The sequence below is a fragment of the Cetorhinus maximus genome, chromosome 22 (genome assembly GCF_964194155.1).
Source record: "Cetorhinus maximus chromosome 22, sCetMax3.hap1.1, whole genome shotgun sequence".
Lineage (NCBI taxonomy): Eukaryota > Metazoa > Chordata > Chondrichthyes > Lamniformes > Cetorhinidae > Cetorhinus > Cetorhinus maximus.
In genome coordinates, this window is record NC_135900.1 from 53955162 (window position 1) to 53975308 (window position 20147).

Below are 20147 nucleotides of genomic sequence, written 5' to 3' on the forward strand. Positions count from 1 at the left end.
TACATTTTAGTGACCTGTGTACACAAACCCATAGATCTCTCTGGATTTCCACTGTAAAACTAGTTCTCTTTCCATCCCAAACAAGTATGAGAAGAAAGGCTGGAGCTCTGGAAATATTTCTTTAAAAGGAATACCATTCATTTTTGTAGTTTTGCCAAGTTCAACTTGGCAAGACTGCATGCCAAGACCAAAGTGCATAATGTCCTAGTTCGTGAGTTGCTGTTTTCTGTTGACACCACACTGGCATCCCACACTGAAGTTCACTTGCAACAGCTTGTAGATCAGTTCTCCCAGGCCTGCAAGGAGTTTGCTCCAACAATCAGTGTCAGAAAGACCGAAGTTATGAGTCAGGACATAAAACTGCACCTTCCACCAATATTGACAACCTCACTCTGGAGGTCATCAACAGGTCAACAATTACCTGCAACCTGTCTCTTCATGCCGAAATCAGCACCAGGATCGCCAAGGTCACAGCTGTCATGTCAAAGTTGTGTGTGGGTCAACAGCGAACCAACCAAAAGTACAAAGCTCCCTATGTACCGGGCTTGTGTTCTTATCATTCTCCTTTACAGTAGTGAGGCGTGGACAACTTATACAAAGCAAGAAAAGAAGCTGGACAGCTTCTACCTCTCCTGTCTTAGATGAATATCGGGCATCTCTTGGCAAGACAGAGTGTTAAATATAGAAGTACACCAGTGTGCAATGATCCCCAGTGTGTCTGCCCTCTTGAGTCAGCATTGGTTAGGCCATCTGAGCCAAATGGATGACAGCTGCATCTCTAAAGACATACTCTATGGAAAGCTTGCTATCAGCAGGAGACCAACAGGACGCCCACATCTGCGCCAAAAGGATGTCTGCAAGTTGACCGGAATCGCAGTCGATGCATGGGAAGTCCTCGCTGCTGAGCAGAGTCCCTGGAGATGAGCAGTCAGGAAAGACTTAGAAAAAGCAAGGGACAAAAGAAATGACCAGATGGCAAAAAAGAGAACCCATCGGAAGGAAAAAAAATACCAGTCGACCTCAGGCCAGTGCTGTTTCTCTGTGCCAGCTATGGAAGGAACTGCCACTTGTGAATTGGTCTCTGTAGCCACAGCAGACGACGTTCATTCCCGAAGTGACATACACCCTGGGCATGCAGTCCATCGTCTCTCGAGACAAATGGATGCCAATAAATAAGTTGCATTTGTGAGGTTCTCTTAATTTATTTAATTTATTTCAGGTCAAACTCATGCAATGAGTTCTTATCAATTTTGTTCAGTATTACTATTTTAGAGAATATTTCATTATAAAATCAGTGCGTATACGTTTTAAATGACTCTATTCAATGCATATTAATTAACTTTTTGTTTCCCTAAATTTTCTTCAACTAAATGTGCATTATTTATATTGAATAAGAAATTGAAATGTTCTTTTCCTCTTCTCTTTTAGAAGCTTGCTGTAAGAAGTTGTCCTGTTGGGAGTACGAAACCAATTCCACTCATCAAGGCACCCAACCAGAGCATAGCAATTTCAGTGGTGCCATCTAAGAATCCAATCACTATGGTAACTGCACACATTAATGGACAGAAGACAGCAAGCACAGATCCTCCACAGATGGCCCCAATCAACCTCCAAACAACAAACAAACTGGCAGGGAGCAATTTGAACTCCACTGGAAGGAGAGTACCAGAGACATCAAACTCACAGGTAGATCTTATCAGAGAACAAATGATAGTTAAATGCACTACAAAGCAAGGAATCTGTTTTCAAACTGTGCGGTGCGGGTGCAGCACGGATGTAAAGAATCTGGTGTTGTTCATTAAGAGGGCATAATTTTTTAAATTATCCTTTGTGATGCAGGATATGTAGCTACTAAATTAAGTGGTATCTATTGGCAAGTAAGTTGCTTTCCATCATGTTTCAACTTAATGGATAATGGAATAATTCCACATTATTTCAGAAGTACTTAAAATGCAATTTTTATGAAGTTATTTTCTCACTACTTAAGTGACAGGCAAGTGATGAGGAACAAAAATGGAAATGGTCATATATGACTTTGCATTCCATTTCATTTTGTTCTGGTAATAATGGTCTTGAAGCATGAAAGAAATTTTGCTTTTGCTGCATTAGCCTTTAGGAAATGACATCTATAAAATACATTTTATTGGACTTCCATAGAAAACAAAAGAAATACAAAGTAGTAATAACACACCTTTCAATTATAGCAAGAAATTATTGCAGAAGCGGCAGCAAAGCCAGTTACTTGTTTTAGCATCTGATAGAACACAATATTTTACATCATTCCAAAGGCATGACAAGCTGCTGATATGATGGTGTAAAGAAGCAAGTTAAGAGGAAAAGCCCAGTGTTTCCTTTTTTTTGCATAAATTTTGCATTTGGAATATCGCAATAGATTATCCAAGAAATGTCACAACAACCAATATTTATGTAGCATACAGGGAGACATCTTTGATCACTTTACAGAAGAAGGGATAGAATGGACTCCAAACATGGGGAAAGGGGATTGGTGGAGATGAAAACCAAAGCTGTTACAGTGCAGCTGTAATACTGGCATCTGTAGACAATGTAGAAGATTGCCCAGATATGGCCTCGCCACAAAAATCAGGACAAATCAAACACTGCCAATTTCTCCCTACTCTCAACATCAGCAAAGTGCTGGAAGACGTCATCGACAGTGCTGTCCAGCAGCACATTCTCTCTAGTAAACTGTTGCTCATTTTGGATTTCACCAGGGTGATTTGGCTCCAGAACCCATTACAGCCTTGATCTTAACATGGACATGAGCTGAATTCGATTATCATTGCAGGAGTTCTTCAGATCTGCATCCTCAGCCCACCAACCTTCATCACTGACTTTGCTCGATCATAAGTTAAGAAGTGCGGCTATTGGCTATTGGTAGTTGCAGAAGTTTCTGCTCCCATTTGCAATTCCTTATATAATGAAACTATCCGCCCTTGTATGCAGCAAGACTTGGTCAACTTCCAAACTTGGCTGATAAGTGGCAAGTAACATTTGTGCTACCTACGTGCTAGGCAAAGACCATCTCAAAGGGGAGGGAGCCTAACCACCAGCCTTGACATTCAATTGCATTTCTGGCTCTGAATTTCTCACCATCGATATCCAGGGGGTCACCACTGACCAGAAACTCAATAAATCAACCACAAACGTTGCGACTACTAGAACAGATCAAATGAGTGAATCACTCAGCTCCTGCCTCACCAAATCCTCTCCATTACCTAAAAGACAAGTCGGGAATGTGATGGAATACTCTCCACTTGCTTGGATGAGTAAAGCTGCAACAACACTCAAGAAGCTTGACACCAAAGGCAAAGCAGTCTATTTGATTGCAATCCCTGCCATCATTAGCTTAAACATCTGTTTCTTCCACCACTGATCTGCTGTGGCTGCAGTGTGTATTATCTATGGGATGCACTGCAGAAAGTCAGCCAAGACCTTCGGCAGCCCTTGCCAAACTTGTGATCTCTGCAACTTTGAAGGACAAAGGCCTCAAGTGCATTACCTCAAAAGTTGCATGTCATCCCAACTTGGTATTTGTTCCCTCTCCATCATTGGGTCAAGATCCTGAAACTTCCGACTGAACAGCATTTTGGGAGTGGCATTTCACCACATGGACCAAAGTGCTTCAAAAGGCAACTCGCTATCATCTTTTTGAAAGCATTAGGGATGAGTAAGAAATGCTGGCCTTGCCTGCAATACCTGTAATCCCAAAAGTGAATACAGGTATTTAAAAATAAAGTTTTTGTCTTATATTTCCTCACTGTCCTATTTCTAATTATAAAATCAGCCTTCTAATATTTATCCATTTTAAACAAATGCTAATTATAAAAGGTATACTACCCGAAAATGTGGTAAGGGTTGATTGATTGAGAGAAAAACATAAATTTTGAAGTATTGATTTGAGCACATAATCTAGGCCTAAACTCTAATGCAGTACTGAAGGAGTGCTCATTGTCAGAAGTGCTGTCTTTCGAATGAGACTTCAAACAGTGCCCCTCAGGTGGACATAAATGATCCCATGGCATTAGTTTGAAGAAGAGCAGGGGAGCTCACCCTCTATCCTGTCAATATTTATCTCTTAACTAATGTCACAAGCTGATTATGATCATTATGACATTGTTGTTGACGGAGCTTGTTGCCTGAAAATTCAGTGCCCTTTCTCCTACACTTCAAAAAAAAAAATTACTTCATTGGCTGTAAAGTGCTTTGGGACAGCCTGAAATTCTGAAAGAGAATAAATAAATACAATTATAATCATTTTAATACATAGATACCTGGAAGAATTGCACCTTTTTATCAAGGAGAAAATGTAGATCTGGTTAAGAAATTGAAGCTGTTTGCTATGAAACAAACATTTTTTTGTCAGCATTGTGTTGAGAGCCTTATTAGCTGGCTGTGTTTGGGATTTGCTACAGGGATTGGACATTAAAGCTGTATTCAAGATCGTCTCTAAATTAGTTTGGATGGAGCTAGAGACATGGAATGGTGGCTGCAGCTGATTGGAAAGTTGGGTTGCTATTCAACTCTTAGGGCCATGTAAGAAAGATCCTCTCGTAGTCATAGCCACTGTTCAAATATAAATAAGCTCGCTCAGCAAAACCATGAGTTTGGAAAGTGTTTATAAAGTGCTAGTTTCTCAGCCAAACAAAGGAAAAGCAGTGAAGATTATGGAGCAACCTGAGCTGTAGAAAGTTAACAGGCGAGTATGTTGCAGGGCAGATGCAATGGGAAGACACCCAGATTCACAGATGATGACTATACCAGTGGCAATAAGGGAGCAGGGCAGGGAATTAGCAATGGGAAAGAAGGAGTGAATCCCTTCTGCATGAGCAATAAGGAAAGGCAGAGAACAGACTAGTCTGATCCCAGGAATAGTAGAAAGAAGTCCTGGGGCAGGTGGTCAGCAACAGGATTGTTAAGTAAGTTACACCAAATAAAGTTTTTAAAAAGCAGGCCAAATGGACCTGATAGTTGAGCTTGCATGAGCAGTAGCCCCAGTGAGGTATTGTCACAATTCGGAAATCTTTGGGGGGGAGAAGTAAAGGAACTGGCAGATCCTTGCTGGATGAGAGCATAGATCCTTTACCTCAAGCCGCTAAATGAGCTTGTAGCTGAGTTTCTGAAGATTCTATCTCCCTCTCTCTTCCTCTTCTGCTCTCTTGCTCGCTCGCTCTCTCTAGCGCCCTCTCTCTGGCGCACCCCCTCTCTGGCGCGCCCTCCCTCCCGCCTGGCCGTCCACCCCATCCCTCCCTCTCCATCTGCCCCTCCCCGTCCCCTCCCTCCCCGTCCCCTCCCCTCCCCCTCCCCTTCCTGCTCGTCCGCTCCCTCGCCCACCCCCCTCCCCTCTCCCTCGCCCCCCTGCCCCCTCCCACCACCTGCCCGTTCCCTCCCCACGCCCGCCCGCACTTGCTCTTGCTCTCTTTTGCTCGCTCTCGCTCATTCTTGTCCGCTCTCTCTTGCTCTCTCTCCAGCTTTTCCACCTCTGCTATTTCTCCCTCTCAATTTGTCTTTCTCTATTTCTCGCTCAGCCTCTCCGTTATCCTTGCTTCCCCATCCAGTGCTCTCATTTTCACCATTTTTGTTGCTCTATCCCTCATGTCATCTCTCTCACCATTTTTTCTCTCTCCATTTTGCTTGCTCCCCTTACCCTTGTGTTGTTTCACTTGCTCTACCTTCATTTCTGTCACTTCCCCCCTATGCCTGTGTTTCCTGGAAGGACTGAAAAATGAAGCAATAACGCCAACACAAAGTTGAATGCTAGTGCAAAAAGAACTTTAAATGATGACGAGCAACCTGCAACTGCCAGGAGAGGGAATGTGTGGCGGGTTGCTACAGATGGGGAAAACAGCAGCACGAGCAACAGTCTGAAAAGTATTAATAAATAGTATCCTATTTTGTTTGGCTAAACAGATGCAATGTGTACAGCTGTTTTAGATGTTTTAGCAAAATAAAATAAGTGACAGCCATTCGCTGGTTCATTCCCCAGGGCAATGTTTTGACCAATCTGAGTCAAGCTGCCTGGTTTAAATTTCAAACAATGCTTGGCAGTTAACTGTCAGTCGCAATCAACTGTGCATTCTCCATGGCAAAGACTCTTACCAATCAGCACTCTCTTCTCATACGGTATAAATATGTTGTTTCCCCTGACATTGGTATTTTCTTGCGAATTATCCTATGCGTGCAAGATGAAAGCATCGATTAAAAAATGTCTCCTTTTCAACTGCACTCAATTAGAAAATTATTGGGTTATTGCATTCGTGAAGGCTTTTCCATCAATGAAGACAGAATAAAGGAGGGTATCTGTGGAGCATTGAATAGTGCACATGGAACTTTTGGCTAAAGGAAGTTATGGAAATAGGATAAGCTCAACCATGGAAGGATTTGTAAATGGAGAGCCAAGGAAGTGAGTGAGGACAGGCATAATTGGTGAGCAGGAGAGACTGGTGAAGACAGAGTCAAGCTTGGATCTAATAATGGATTTGGCAAGGCTTTTATTTACATTGAACTTTGTTTTACATTGAAATTACAGCACAGAAACAGTTCATTCTGCCCAGGTAGTCTATGCTAGTGTTTATGCTCCACACAAGCCTCCTCCCACCCTACTTCATCTCACCCTGTCAATATATCCTACTATCTCTTTCTCCCTCATACTTAGCTAGCTTCCCCTTAAAGCCTCTATGCTAATCACTGCAAATGCTCCATGTGGTAGCAAATTCCACATGTTTCTCCTGCCTTGGTTTCCTAATTCAAGAACTTCTGTCAATGTCACGCTGTAGCTAGCTGCAAGTGCAATAAAGCTCAGGAAAATGACGCACTGATTTACAACCCTCTCGCCCTTCCTGTCAGGAGATGGTCACATTCCATGCTGCAGCACCTTATAGCAGGACAATTGAGATTATGGGCTCATTGGGGGAAATTTTAGCATGGTTGAATTGGTTGGATTAGTTAACAATGGGGGTTGAGGGAGGTAAATGAGCAAACAGAGGAAGCGTCTGACCAGAGGCGAGCAGCCAACCTGTTCCCTGAAGGTGGGTTGGCATTTAAAATATGTTAATAAGATTAGAAGCCTTGGATTTAACCTGCTTTGCATTTTAAACTGAATGGCCAGGTTTCTGAAGCCTCGGGACATCTGGCAATTGCAGCGAGGTGAAGACAACCATAGTGGGGGGATGAAAGTTAAGTGCCTTCAGAGTGCTGCTCGTCATATTCATATTGGTAGTGCAGTGAGCCAAGAGCAGAGATGGCCTCTCTGTCTCAACTTCTGGTGATAGACTGTTCACCAATATTCATTACAAGCCCACCGACTTCCACAGCTACCTCAACTGCAACTCCTCGCACTCTGCTTCCTGTAAGGACTCCATCCCATTCTCTCAGTTCCTTTGCCTCCGTCACATCTGTTCCGATGATGCCACTTTCCAAAACAGTGCTTCTGACATGTCTTCCTTCTTCCTTAACAGAGGTTTCCCACCCACTGTGGTTGACAAGGCCCTCAACCGTGTCTGACCCATCTCCCACGCCTCTGCCCTCACACCATCCTCTCCCTCTCAGAACCATCAGAGGGACCCCCTTGCCCTCATTTTTCAGCCCACCAGCCTCTGCATTCAAAAGATCCATCCTCCGCCATTTCCACCAACTGCAGCATGATGCCACCACGAAACACATCTTCCCTTCACCCCCTCGTCGACATTCCGTAGGGACCGTTCCCTCCGGGACACCCTGGTCCACTCCTCTTCACCCCCTATACCTCAATCCCCTCCCACGGCACCTTCCCATGCAACCGCAGAGGTGCAACACCTGCCCCTTTACTTTCCCCCTCCTCACCGTCCAAAGGTCCAAACACTCCTTTCAAGTGAAGCAGCGCTTCAGCTTCACTTCCCTTAATTTAGTCTACTGCATTCGCTGCTCCCAATGCAATCTGCTCTACATTGGAGAGACCAAATGCAGACTGGGTGATTGCTTTGCGCAGCATGACCCAGACATTCCTGTCGCTTGCCATTTCAACACACCACCCTGCTCTCGTGGCCACATGTCTGTCCTTGGCCTGCTGCAATGTTCCAGTGAAGCTCAACGCAAACTGGAGGAACAGCACCTCATCTTCCGTTTAGGCACTTTACAGCCTTCCGGACTTAACATTGAGTTCAACAACTTCAGATCGTGAACTCTCTCCTCCATCCTCACCCCTTTTTGACCCCCTTTTTTTCAATATTTATTTTTAAATTTTTATATATATATTTTTTTCCCACCTATTTCTATTATTACTGTTTAAATTTCTTTCCATTGATTGTTTTATCCCCACCTTTTAGCCTATTTCGATCTTTTTTCCCACACCGTCCCCTCCCCCCACCGCACCCCCACTAGGGCCATCTGTCACTTGCTCGCCCTGCTTTCTACTCTTAATGTCACCATTAGCACCTCCTTTAGCCAGTATCACCACTATCAACACCCCTTCGACCTTTTGTTTATGACACCTTTTGCAATCTCCCCTTTGCCTCCACCTATCACTGGCCTTCTATCCAGCTTCACCTGTCCCACCCCCCTTAAACAGTATATATTTCACCACATTTCTACTTCACTTTAGTTCTGAAGAAGAGTCATACGGTCTCAAAACGTTAACTCTGTCTTTCTCTCCACAGATGCTGTCAGACCTGCTGAGTTTTTCCAGCAATTTTTGTTTTTGTTGCAGAGATGGACAATGCTGTGGAGGTGAAAGTAAGCAAATTTGGTTTTGAAGAAAGAAAAAGATATGGGACACAGGCTGTACATCATTGGTTTCAGCCTGCACAAGAATCTGGCGAGCAATAATGAAGCAATTCAACTAACCTTAGTTCATCCATGCAAAATTTACTTTTTCAATTTGAAGCTATGTCCCTTTGCGATTTCAATTAAAGTTTTATTCTGGATACCTCTTGTATTCCATTAACTATCATATATGCCTTTGTAGCTCACAAATGCCTTCATTCTTGGCTTAAGTGCAATGTTTCCTCACAACTTATATCTTTGACACTGTGATCAACCTCATAGCTTTTCTTGGTTCTACATTCAGTGCTTGAATGCTCTGTGTGCCTCAGTGACCATCATTAACTCGTACCTGGTGCAGTCTGGTCAGAACATTCTGAATTTTGAAATAAAAGCAGCAAATGTTGGAAAAACTCAGGTCTGGCAGCGTCTGTGGAAAGAGAAACAGTTAACGTTTCGAGTCTGTATGACTCTTCAAAGCTAAAGAGAAGTAGAAATGTGATGGATATTATACTTTTAAGAAGGGGTGGAGCAGGTGGAGCAAAACAGAAGATCAGGGGCAGGTGGGAACTCGAGATATTGACAAAGATACCATGGACACAAGACAAAGGGAGTGTTACTGGTAGTGTTAAAGACTAAAGAAGGCGCTGACAGTGGCATAAAGATAAGATAGCAGAATGTGTTAATAGCTGAACAAGGGTCAGCGCTCTGTGAAAGCACAACAAGTGTTTGGAGAGAGAAACAAGTAACAGATGGTCCTGTTGCTGGTGGTAGTGTGGGGGGGGGGTTGGGGAAAAAAGATTTAAAAAGTAATAATAAAAGAAGTATAAAATAAAAATAAAAAGAAAAAAAAAATTTATAAATTGGATTTAAAAAATGGGAGAGTTCATTGTCTGAAGTTATTGAACCCAATATTAAGTCCGGAAGGCTGCCAAGTGCCTACTTGGGAGATGATGTGCTGTTCCTCTAGTGTGTGTTGGGCTTCACTGGAACACTGTAACAGGTCAAGGACGGTCATGTGGGCACAAGAGCAAGATGGTGTGTTGGAATGGCAAGCGACCGCCAAATGTAACATGATGCCACCACCAAATAAATCTCCTCCCCCTCACCCCGGTCAGCATTCCCTAGGGACTGTTCCCCCTGTGATACCCTGGTCCACTCCTCCATCACCGCAACTCCTCATCCCCTTCCCATGGCACCTTCCCATGCAATCGCAGAAGGTGCAACACCTGCCCCTTTACTTCCTCCCTCTTCACTTTGACCAAGCCCCCAAACACTCCTTTCAGGTGAAGCAGTGCATCACTTGCACCTCCTTCAATTTGGTCTACTGTATTCGCTGCTCCCAATGCGGTCTCCTCTACATTGGTGAGACTAAACGCAGACTGGGTGACCGCTTTGCGGAACACCTTCACTCAGTCTGCAAGCATGACCCTGACCTTCCTGTTGCTTGCCATTTCAACACACCACCCTGCTCTCGTGGCCACATGTCTATCCTTGGCCTGCTGCAATGTTCCAGTGAAGCCCAACACAAACTAGAGCAACAGCACCTCATCTTGTGTTTAAGTACTTGACAACCTTCCAGACTTATCATTCAGTTCAACAACTTCAGACCATGAACACTGTCCTCCATCTTTGCCCCTTTTTAAATCCAATTTTTAATTTTTAATTTATTTTGTTTTAAAATTTATTTTTATTTATTCAGCTTTAATCTTTTTATGTACATTTTATTATTACTTTTTAAATCCTTTTTCCCCAACCTCCCCACCCCACAGGGCTGTCTTTCACATGTTTCTATCCTGTGTTTTCACAGAGCGCTGACCCTTGTTTGACTATTAACACATTCTGCTACCTTACCTAATGCCACTATGAGCACCTTCTTTAGTATTTAACGCTACCACTAATACTCCCTTTGTCTTGGGTCCATGACTACTTTATCAATCTCTCCTGAGTACCCACCTATCCCTGACCTTATGTTTTGCTCCACCTGCTCCACCCCCTCTTAAAACAGTATAATATCTATCACATTTCTGCTTCTCTTCAGCTCTGAAGAAGTCATACAGGCTGTAAATCTTTTGCAATTTCATCCTTTGATTAGATAAATACAAGTTCTTTTTCTTAACTTTTGACCCATGGAGTTTATATGACACCTATCTTTTTCTTCCATTTCATCCATTATTGTTCTATCCACATACATTTTTGATCCAAGTCATTCAATTCAGTACTGCTTTCTGCACCCTCACTCTCCATAACCTCATAGAATAAGTACCTGGTTTATCCCCTTCAGCTAGTTGGTTACCCATTTTAAAATTTGCACTGAATTTCTGCAAACTAATCCATAGCCTTTTGTGTAGCACTTTGTCAAATGCCTTTTGAGCATTGTAGTCTGCTTGAGTTTCCATTTCCTTACGGAAAATTGAAGTTGATTAAGCAGCATCAGACCCTCTTAAATCATTAAGATAAAAGCAAAAAACTGCGGATTGTTGATTGTTTACAAAGTTATTGCTCTACAGGTATCAGATGTACTACAACTGATCTCAATTTCATGCAAAATAATGTAATATGACCAATGTACCTTACCCTCTAATTTTTTTTGTAGAGTGCAGCTGACTTGTGCATGGGCCATTTAAATTTTTTGTGCGGCTGTAAATGCGTGATAACTTAAAGGGATCAACTTATGCCTGGCTTGTGCAGGGACTTTTGGGTTGCTGCACTGCCCCAGAGCTTAGAGAGAACATTGACTATGACTAGCAGTTGCCTCTATCTGTTCTGTCAACCATTTGGAAAATGGGCAGCAACTTGTCTGCTGGAATTTTCCCAATGTACGACAACAACTTGCATTTATAAAACACTTCTAATGTAGTAAAACACCCAAGGCACTTCATAGGAGTTTTAACAAACACAGTCACAAATGGAGATATTAGGACAGGTGACCAAAAACTTGGTCAAAGAGGTAGGTTTTAAGGAGTGGCTTAAAGGAGAGAGTGGGATGGAAAGGCCCTATTCTACTCCTGCCTCAGCTTATCCGTTGCTGAAACCATTGTCCATGTCGTTGTTACTTCTAGACTTAGACTATTTCACTGCTCTCCTGGCAAGCCTTACATCATCCACTGTCCATAAATTTGAGGTCATCCAAACTTTGTTGCCTGTGTCCTATTACTTCTGTGCTCACTGATCTACATTGCCACCTGGTCCACCAATGACTCAGTTTTAAAATTTGAATCCTTGTTTTCAAATCATTCCATGGCTTTGTCTGTCCCTATCTCGATAACTTCCTCCAGCTCTATAATCCTCCAAAATCTCTACTATTCTAATTTTGGTCTCTTGCGTGTCCATTATTTTAATTGCTCCACCATTGGCAACTGTGTCTTCAGTTGCCTAGGCTCTAAAGGAGGTCTCATATTACTTGGAAAATGAGAATCTAAATGGGGTAGGAGAGCAAAGGAATCTGTGAATACACAATACAATGCCAGAATATACTCCCCATTATATGCATACTTGAAATTTACCCCAATCAGTTTACTCTAAATTGTTTACTTAGAGAATAATGAATACATAAAGCTTATGGGATTGAAATTTAGCAAGGGTCACATTCTCATAAGATTAATTTACTTTACCCCTTTTGAACACAGGTATGGGATTAGCCTGTTTCAAATATATTGTTGCCTATCCAGCACCAATTGTTTCCCCCTTGATGATTGTCAGTACCAAACAGACTTCCTTGTCAGTTTTTATCATGATTGTAGGATAAATACCATTTGTTCTTGGGTATTCATCTGCTTTTTAAATGCTTTTAGGCTTTTAAGACATCTTGTTTATTGAAGCTTTAAATTTTGCCTTACAAGAAAATCTTACAGCACAGAAGGGGACTATTCTGCCTGCCATGCCTGTGTCGGTTCTTTGAAAGAGCTGTAGAAATATTCGAACATCTCAGCCTTTTCCACATAACCCTGCAAATTAGTCCTCTTCCAGTACGTGTCCAATTGCCTTGTGAAAGTTCCTATGGAATCTGATTCCACCACCCTTTCAAGTACATTCCAGATTTCAACGGCACACTTGGGGAAAAAGAATTCTCCTAATTTCCCTCCAATTTAATTTCCATTTATGTCAAATCTGTGCTCTCTGGTTATCAGCCAACTTGCCAGAGGAAACAATTTGTCTCATTTGGCTCCATCAAAACCCCTCATAATTTGGAATTAGGGGCAGAATCTTGTGAAACTCCGGGGACTGGAAAATGAGGTGGTTGGGGGCACTTAATTGAGCATGAGGCAAAATGTCAGCTTCATAACAGCGGGATGAAAGTTGCTTCTTAAATTGGCGGATTGAGGGTGGAGCATGCTTCTTGACAACAAGTGGCAGGCAGGAGCCTATTTTTAATACAATAGCATATCATGCACGCTCATTAAAACACAACTTTGCCAGATTAAATTGTATCTTTGGAAATAAATATTTTTTGGCTTCTTGAACCATGGCAGTCCATGCGGTGTCGGTACACCCACAGGAAGGGAGTTCCAGGATTTTGACCCAGCGACAGTGAAGGAACGGCGATTTATTTCCAAGTCAGGATGGTGAATGACTTGGTGGGAAACTTCCAGATGATGGTGTTCCCATGTGTCTGCTGCCCTTGTCCTGGTGGTAGTGGTCATGGGTTTGGAAGGTGCTGTCGAAGGAGCCTTGGTGAATCCCTGCAGTGCATCTTGTAGATGGTACACATTGCTGCTACTGTGCGTCGGTGGTGGTGGGAGTGACTGTTTGTGTATGTGGTGCCAATCAAGCGGGCTGCTTTGTCCTGGACGGTGTCAAGTTTCTTTAGTGTTGTGGGAACTGCACTCATTCAGGCAGGTGGGGAGTATTCCATCACACTCCAGACTTGTGCCTTGTAGATGGTGGACAGGCTTTGTGGAGTCAGGAGGTGAGTTACTCATGACATGATTCCTAGCCTCTGACCTGCTCTTGTAACCATAGTAGTTATGTGGTTAGTCCAGTTCAGTTTCTGGTCAATGGTAACCCCCAGGATGTTGATAGTGGGGGATTCAGTGATGGTAATGCCATTGAACGTCAAGGGGCGATGGTTAGATTCTCTCTTGTTGGAGATGGTCATTGCCTGACACTTATGTGGCACAAATGTTACTTGCTACTTGTGAGCCCAAGCCTGGATATTGTCCAGGCCTTGCTGCATTTGGACATTGGACTGCTTCAGTATCCATGGAGTCGTGAATGGTGCTGAAGATTGTGCAATCATCAGCGAATAACCCTATTTCTGACCTTATGATGGAAGGAAGGTAATTGATGAAGCAGCTGAATATGGTTGGGCCAAGGACACAACCCTGAGGAACTCCTGCAGTGATGTCTTGGAGCTGAGATGACTGACCTCCAATGACCACAACCATCTTCCTTTGTGTTGGTATCACTCCAATCAATGGAGAGTTTTCCCCTTGGCCCCCATTGACTCCAGTTTTGCTAGGACTCCTTGATGCCACTCGGCCAATTGCGGCCTTTATGTCAAGGGCAGTTACACTCACCCCTGGAGTCCACCTCTTTTGTCCATGCTTGAACCAAGGCTGTAATGAGGTCAGTGGCTGAATGGCCCTGGCAGAACCCAAACTGGGCGTCAGTGAGCAGATTATTGCTAAGCAGGTGCTGCTTGATAGCACTGTTGATGACCCCTTCCATCACTTTACTGATGATCGAGAGTAGACTGATGGAGTGGCATTGGCCCGGTTGGATTTGTCCTGCTTTTTGTGTACAGGGCATACCTGGGCAATTCATCACATAGCCGGGTAAATACCAGTGTTGTAGCTGTACTAGAACAGCTTGGCTAGGGGCGGGGCAAGTTCTGGGGCACAAGTCTTCAGTACTATTGCCGGAATATTGTCAGGGCCCATTGCCTTTGCAGCATCCAATGCCTTCAGCCGTTTCTTGAAATCAAGTGGAGTGAATTGAATTGGCTGAAGACTGGCATCTGTGATGTTGGGGACCCCCCGGAGGAGGCCAAGATGGATCATCCACTCGGCACTTCTGGCTGAAGATTGTAGCAAATGCTTCAACCTTGTCTTTTGCACCAATGTGCTGGCCTCCCACATCATTGAGGATGGGGATATTTGTGGAGCCTCCTCCTCCAGTGAGTTGTTTAATTATCTACCATAATTCATGACTAGATGTGACAGGACTGCAGAGCTTAGATCTGATCCATTGATTGTGGAATTGCTTAGCTCTGTCTGTCACTTGCTGCTTATGCTTTTTTGGCACACAGGTATCTCTGAGTTAAAGCTTCACCAGGTTGACACCTCATTTTTAGGCATGTCTGGATCTGCTCTTGGCATGCCCTCCTGCCCTCTTCATTGAACCAGGGTTGATCCCCTGGCTTGATGGTAATGGTAGAGTGGGGGATGTGCCGGGCCATGAGGTTACAGCTTGTGTTTGAGTACAATTCTGCTGCTCATGACCCACAGCGCCTCATGGCTGCCCAATCTTGAGTTGCTAGATCTGTTCTGAAATCTATCCCATTTAGCACTGTGGTAGTGCCACATAACACGATAGAAGATATCGTTAATGTGACGGTGGGACTTTATCTCCCCAAGGACTGTGCGGTGGTCTCTCCTACCGATACTGCCGTGGACAGATGCATCTGTGACAGGATCCTCAATGTGACAAGAAGATTCTGCCTTAGATTTTCTCTGAACCTTATCTGCTATGAGGAGAGCAATTCCAGCTTCACCAATCTCTCCACACAACTGTAATCCCCATTGTTGGTAAACCTCCTCTGGAACCTTCCTATGGCCTTGCCATTCTTCCTCAGTGTAGTGCCTGGAATTGTGCACAACACTCCAGCTGAGGCCTAACCAGTTTCACATACACTTTAACTGCTGAATTATCTTAGCCTGCTACTTCCAAAGATTCCTCTTCTATTCTATGCCCTCAAAATACTCCAATTTATATCATGCTGACTCTCCATGTTGTTCCTCTCTAAGTGCATCACTTCACAATATCCGTATTAAATTGCACCTGCCAAGTGTCTGCCCATTTCACCAATCTGTCCTCCTGAAATCTGCTATGATCTTGCTCACTGATTACTATGTTGCTAAGTGTTGCATCATTTGCAAACTTTAAAATTGTGTTCCCTATACGCAAATCCATGTTATTTGTATGTATAAAGAAAAGGAATGGCCCTAATATCAACCCCAATGCACCCACTGCCTATTTCTCCCCTGTCAGAAAAACATCCATTCACCACTCTCTCTCTCTCCTATCCTTTAGCTAATATCCAAGTTACCACCATTCTTCATGTTCTTCTATTTCTGGAATAAACCTGTTATATGGTACTTTACTAAATACCTTTTGTAAATCCAAATGCACACCATGAACTGCACTACCTTCACAACCATCTCTCTGTTACTTCATCAAAGAACTTGGGTTATTCAGAAACAATATTGAACAGCATTGTAGGTGTACCTACACCATATGGACGACAGCAGTTAAGGAAGGCGGCTCACCACCACCTTCTCAAGAGTATTTAGGGATAGGCAACAAATCCTGGCCTAGCCAGCGATGCCTACATCTCGTGAAAGAATAAATAAATTTTTAAAAATCCTTTAATAAATCTGTGCTAGCTGCCCCTTATTTGACCCATGCTTCTCCAAATTAGATTTCACTTTGTCTTTAACAGTGGTCTCGAGTAGTTTTGATTGATGTCACAATAGACATGAAACTCTTTCGAGTTATCAACAGTCACAGATTGCAACTCTTTCGAGTACAATCACAGTTCTTGGTTTTTCTGGGAGTGGGACATGAACCCACAATCCTCTGATTCAAAGGCGAGGGTGCTATGAGCTGAGCCACAGCTGACACCTCAATAGACATGAAAGGAGTAGAGATATTGGATAGTGCTAACTAGGTCGGCATCATTCAAAGTTAACAAGTCTAATTGGACTAATTGGCCTCCAGTACCAGGTTTATGCCTGTCCCTTTTTTTGAGCATCTGGGACCCTCCACCCCTGCTTGTCCCTCCGTCCTCACCCCATCTTCCAATCCCAGCCCCAGCCGCGTATTCACTATACCCCCTGACCTTCCCCTCTCCGATGCTGAACGTTCAGTGCTCAGCAAAGGACTTAGTTTCATACCCTTACGCCCTCATCTCAATGAATTTCGGGCTCGGCATGATGCTGAACTCCCTTCTTCCGCCGTCTTCGTCTCCGTGCTCACTTCTTTGGGCAGGAGTCCTCTCCCCGTTCAACGGATCCTTTTACCCACCTCCAATATTCTCCCTCCACTTGGACCCCTCCCTCTGGATTCTTACCTTCTCTTGATCTTTTCATTGAGAACTGTCGGCGTGACATTAGCCGTCTCAATTTCTCTGCTCCTCTCACCCATTCTAATCTGTCTCTCTCTGAACTCACTGCACTCCGTTCTCTCAGGTCCAACCCCAACATTGTCATCAAACCCGCTGACAAGGGTGGTACTGTTGTTGTCTGGCGCATTGACCTCTACCTCGCGGAGGCTGAGCGTCAACTCGCAGACGTTTCCTCCTACCTCTCCCTGGACCATGACCCCACCACAGAACATCAAGCCATTGTTTCCAGGACTGTCACTGACCTCATCTCCTCTGGAGATCTTCCTCCCACAGCTTCCAACTTGATAGTCGCCCAACCTCGGACGGCCCGCTTCTACCTCCTACCCAAAATCCACAAACAGAACTGTCCTGGCAGACCGATCGTGTCAGCCTGTCCCTGCCCCACGGAACTCATTTCTCGTTATCTTGACTCCCTTCTCTCTCCCCTTGTCCAGTCCCTTCCCACCTACATCCGTGATTCCTCTGACACCTTACGTCACATCAACAATTTCCAGTTCCCTGGCCCCAACCGCTTCCTCTTCACCATGGATGTCCAATCCCTCTACACCTCCATCCCCCACCAGGATGGTCTGAGGGCCCTTAGCTTCTTCCTTGAACAGAGGCCCCAACAATCCCCATCCACCACTACTCTCCTCCGTCTGGCTGAACTTGTTCTCACACTGAACAATTTCTCCTTTAACTCCTCTCACTTCCTCCAAATAAAAGGTGTGGCTATGGGTACCCGCATGGGCCCCAGCTATGCCTGTCTCTTTATGGGGTATGTGGAACATTCCTTGTTCCAGTCCTACTCCGGCCCCCTCCCACAACTCTTTCTCCGGTACATCGATGATTACTTCGGTGCTGCTTCATGCTCTCGTCGGGACCTGGAAAAATTTATTAATTTTGCTTCCAATCTCCACCCCTCCATCATCTTCACATGGTCCATCTCTGACACTTCTCTTCCCTTCCTTGACCTCTCTGTCTCAATTTCTGATGATAGACTGTCCACCAATATCCATTACAAGCCTACCGACTCCCACAGCTACCTCGACTACAGCTCCTCACACCCCGCTTCCTGTAAAGACTCCATCCCATTCTCTCAGTTCCTTCGCCTCCGTCGCATCTGTTCTGATGACGCTACCTTCAAAAACAGCTCCTCTGACATGTCCTCCTTCTTCCTTAACCGAGGTTTTCCATCCACGGTCATTGACAGGGCCCTCAACCGTGTCCGGCCCATATCCCGCGCATCCTCCCTCACGCCTTCTCCTCCTTCCCAGAAACATGATAGGGTCCCCCTTGTCCTCACTTATCACCCCACCAGCCTCCGCATTCAAAGGATCATCCTCCGCCATTTCCGCCAACTCCAGCATGATGCCACCACCAAACACATCTTCCCTTCACCCCCCCTGACGGCATTCCGTAGGGATCGCTCCCTCCGGGACACCCTGGTCCACTCCTCCATCACCCCCTACTCCTCAACCCCCACTTATGGCACCTCCCCATGCCCACGCAGAAGATGCAACACCTGCCCCTTCACTTCCTCTCTCCTCACCGTCCAAGGGCCCAAACACTCCTTTCAAGTGAAGCAGCATTTCACTTGCATTTCCCCTAACTTAGTCTACTGCATTCGTTGCTCCCAATGCGGTCTCCTCTACATTGGAGAGACCAAACGCAAACTGGGCGACCGTTTTGCGGAACACCTGCGGTCTGTCCGCAAGAAAGACCCAAACCTCCCTGTCGCTTGCCATTTTAACACTCCACCCTGTTCTCTTGCCAACATGTCTGTCCTTGGCTTGCTGCATTGTTCCAGTGAAGCCCAACGCAAACTGGAGGAACAGCACCTCATCTTCCGACTAGGCACTTTACAGCCCTCTGGGCTGAATATTGAATTCAACAACTTTAGATCTTAAACTCCCCCTCCCCCCATCCCCACCCCGTTTCTTTTCCCCCCCCACCCGTTTTTTTTCAATAATTTATATAGATTCTTCTTTCCCCACCTATTTCCATTATTTTTAAATCTAAAACTAAAACCTTTAGTCTTTCCACCCCACCCCCACTAGAGCTGTACTTTGAATATCCTGTTTTCCATTCTTAATTAGCACTTTTCTCAGACAAAGACCACCACCTTCAACACCTCTTTGACCCTTTTGTCTGTGACATCTTTTGATTATTATCTGCTCACACCACACCCTCAATGTGTCTCTTCCCCCCCCCCCCCCCGCCACCCACCTTAAACCAATTTATATTTCTCCCTTGTTGAAACTATGCTGCAGTTCTGCCGAAGGGCCATGAAGGCTCGAAACGTTGACTGATTTCTTCTCCGCCGATGCTGCCAGACTTGCTGAGTTTTTCCAGGTAATTCTGTTTTTGTTTTGTTTAAGAAGAATTATGTACTTTACTTCTCAGGAGTTGAGAAGTGTAGGAATGGAGCAGAAATCCTAATAACCAAAAGGTACACGGTCAGTTCATGATTACTGGTCAATCTCAGAAAGAGTGATCATGATTAAAATCATAGGGAAGTCTTTGGATTTGGTTGTCATACAAGTTTGTGTCCCGACACAAGATCACAGTGAGCAAGAAATAGAAGCATTTTGTAGTGACATCCTAAAGTTTTAAAATCAAGTCAAATCAACTGATGTGATAATTGTAATGGGCCACTTAAATGCTGAAGTCAGTGAAAGAACATCAGAAATGCATGGAAATAGTGGATGCGTTGGTTGTCATCTTCCAAAATTCTGTAGATTCTGGAACAGTCTAGGCAGAATGGAGGGTGGCAAATGTAGCACCACTATTTAAAAAAGGAGGGATGGAGAAAAGAGAGAATTACAGACCAGTTAGCCTACAATCAGCAGTAGGAAAAATGCTAGAGTCTATCATAAAGGATATGATATAACAGCATACTTGGAAAATATCAATGAGATCAAAGTCAACATGGATTTATGAAAAGAAAATCATGTTTGACAAATATACTGGAGTTTTTTGAGGACGTAATTAGCAGAATAGATAAGGGAGAACCAGTGGATGTAATGTTTTTGGATTTTCAGAAAGCTTTTAATAAAGTCGCACA

The 20147-nt window shown here is 44.2% G+C and overlaps 1 protein-coding gene across 1 annotated transcript in view; it reads left to right on the plus strand.

The window, feature by feature from the left end:
* phf21b (PHD finger protein 21B) overlaps positions 1–20147 on the plus strand; it is a 252118-nt gene that overhangs the window by 71933 nt on the left and 160038 nt on the right. Inside the window, exon 5 of the mRNA XM_078568333.1 lies at positions 1429–1686. Within this exon, the coding sequence (XP_078424459.1) occupies positions 1429–1686 (258 nt within the window). The remainder of the gene's footprint in view (positions 1–1428; positions 1687–20147) is intronic.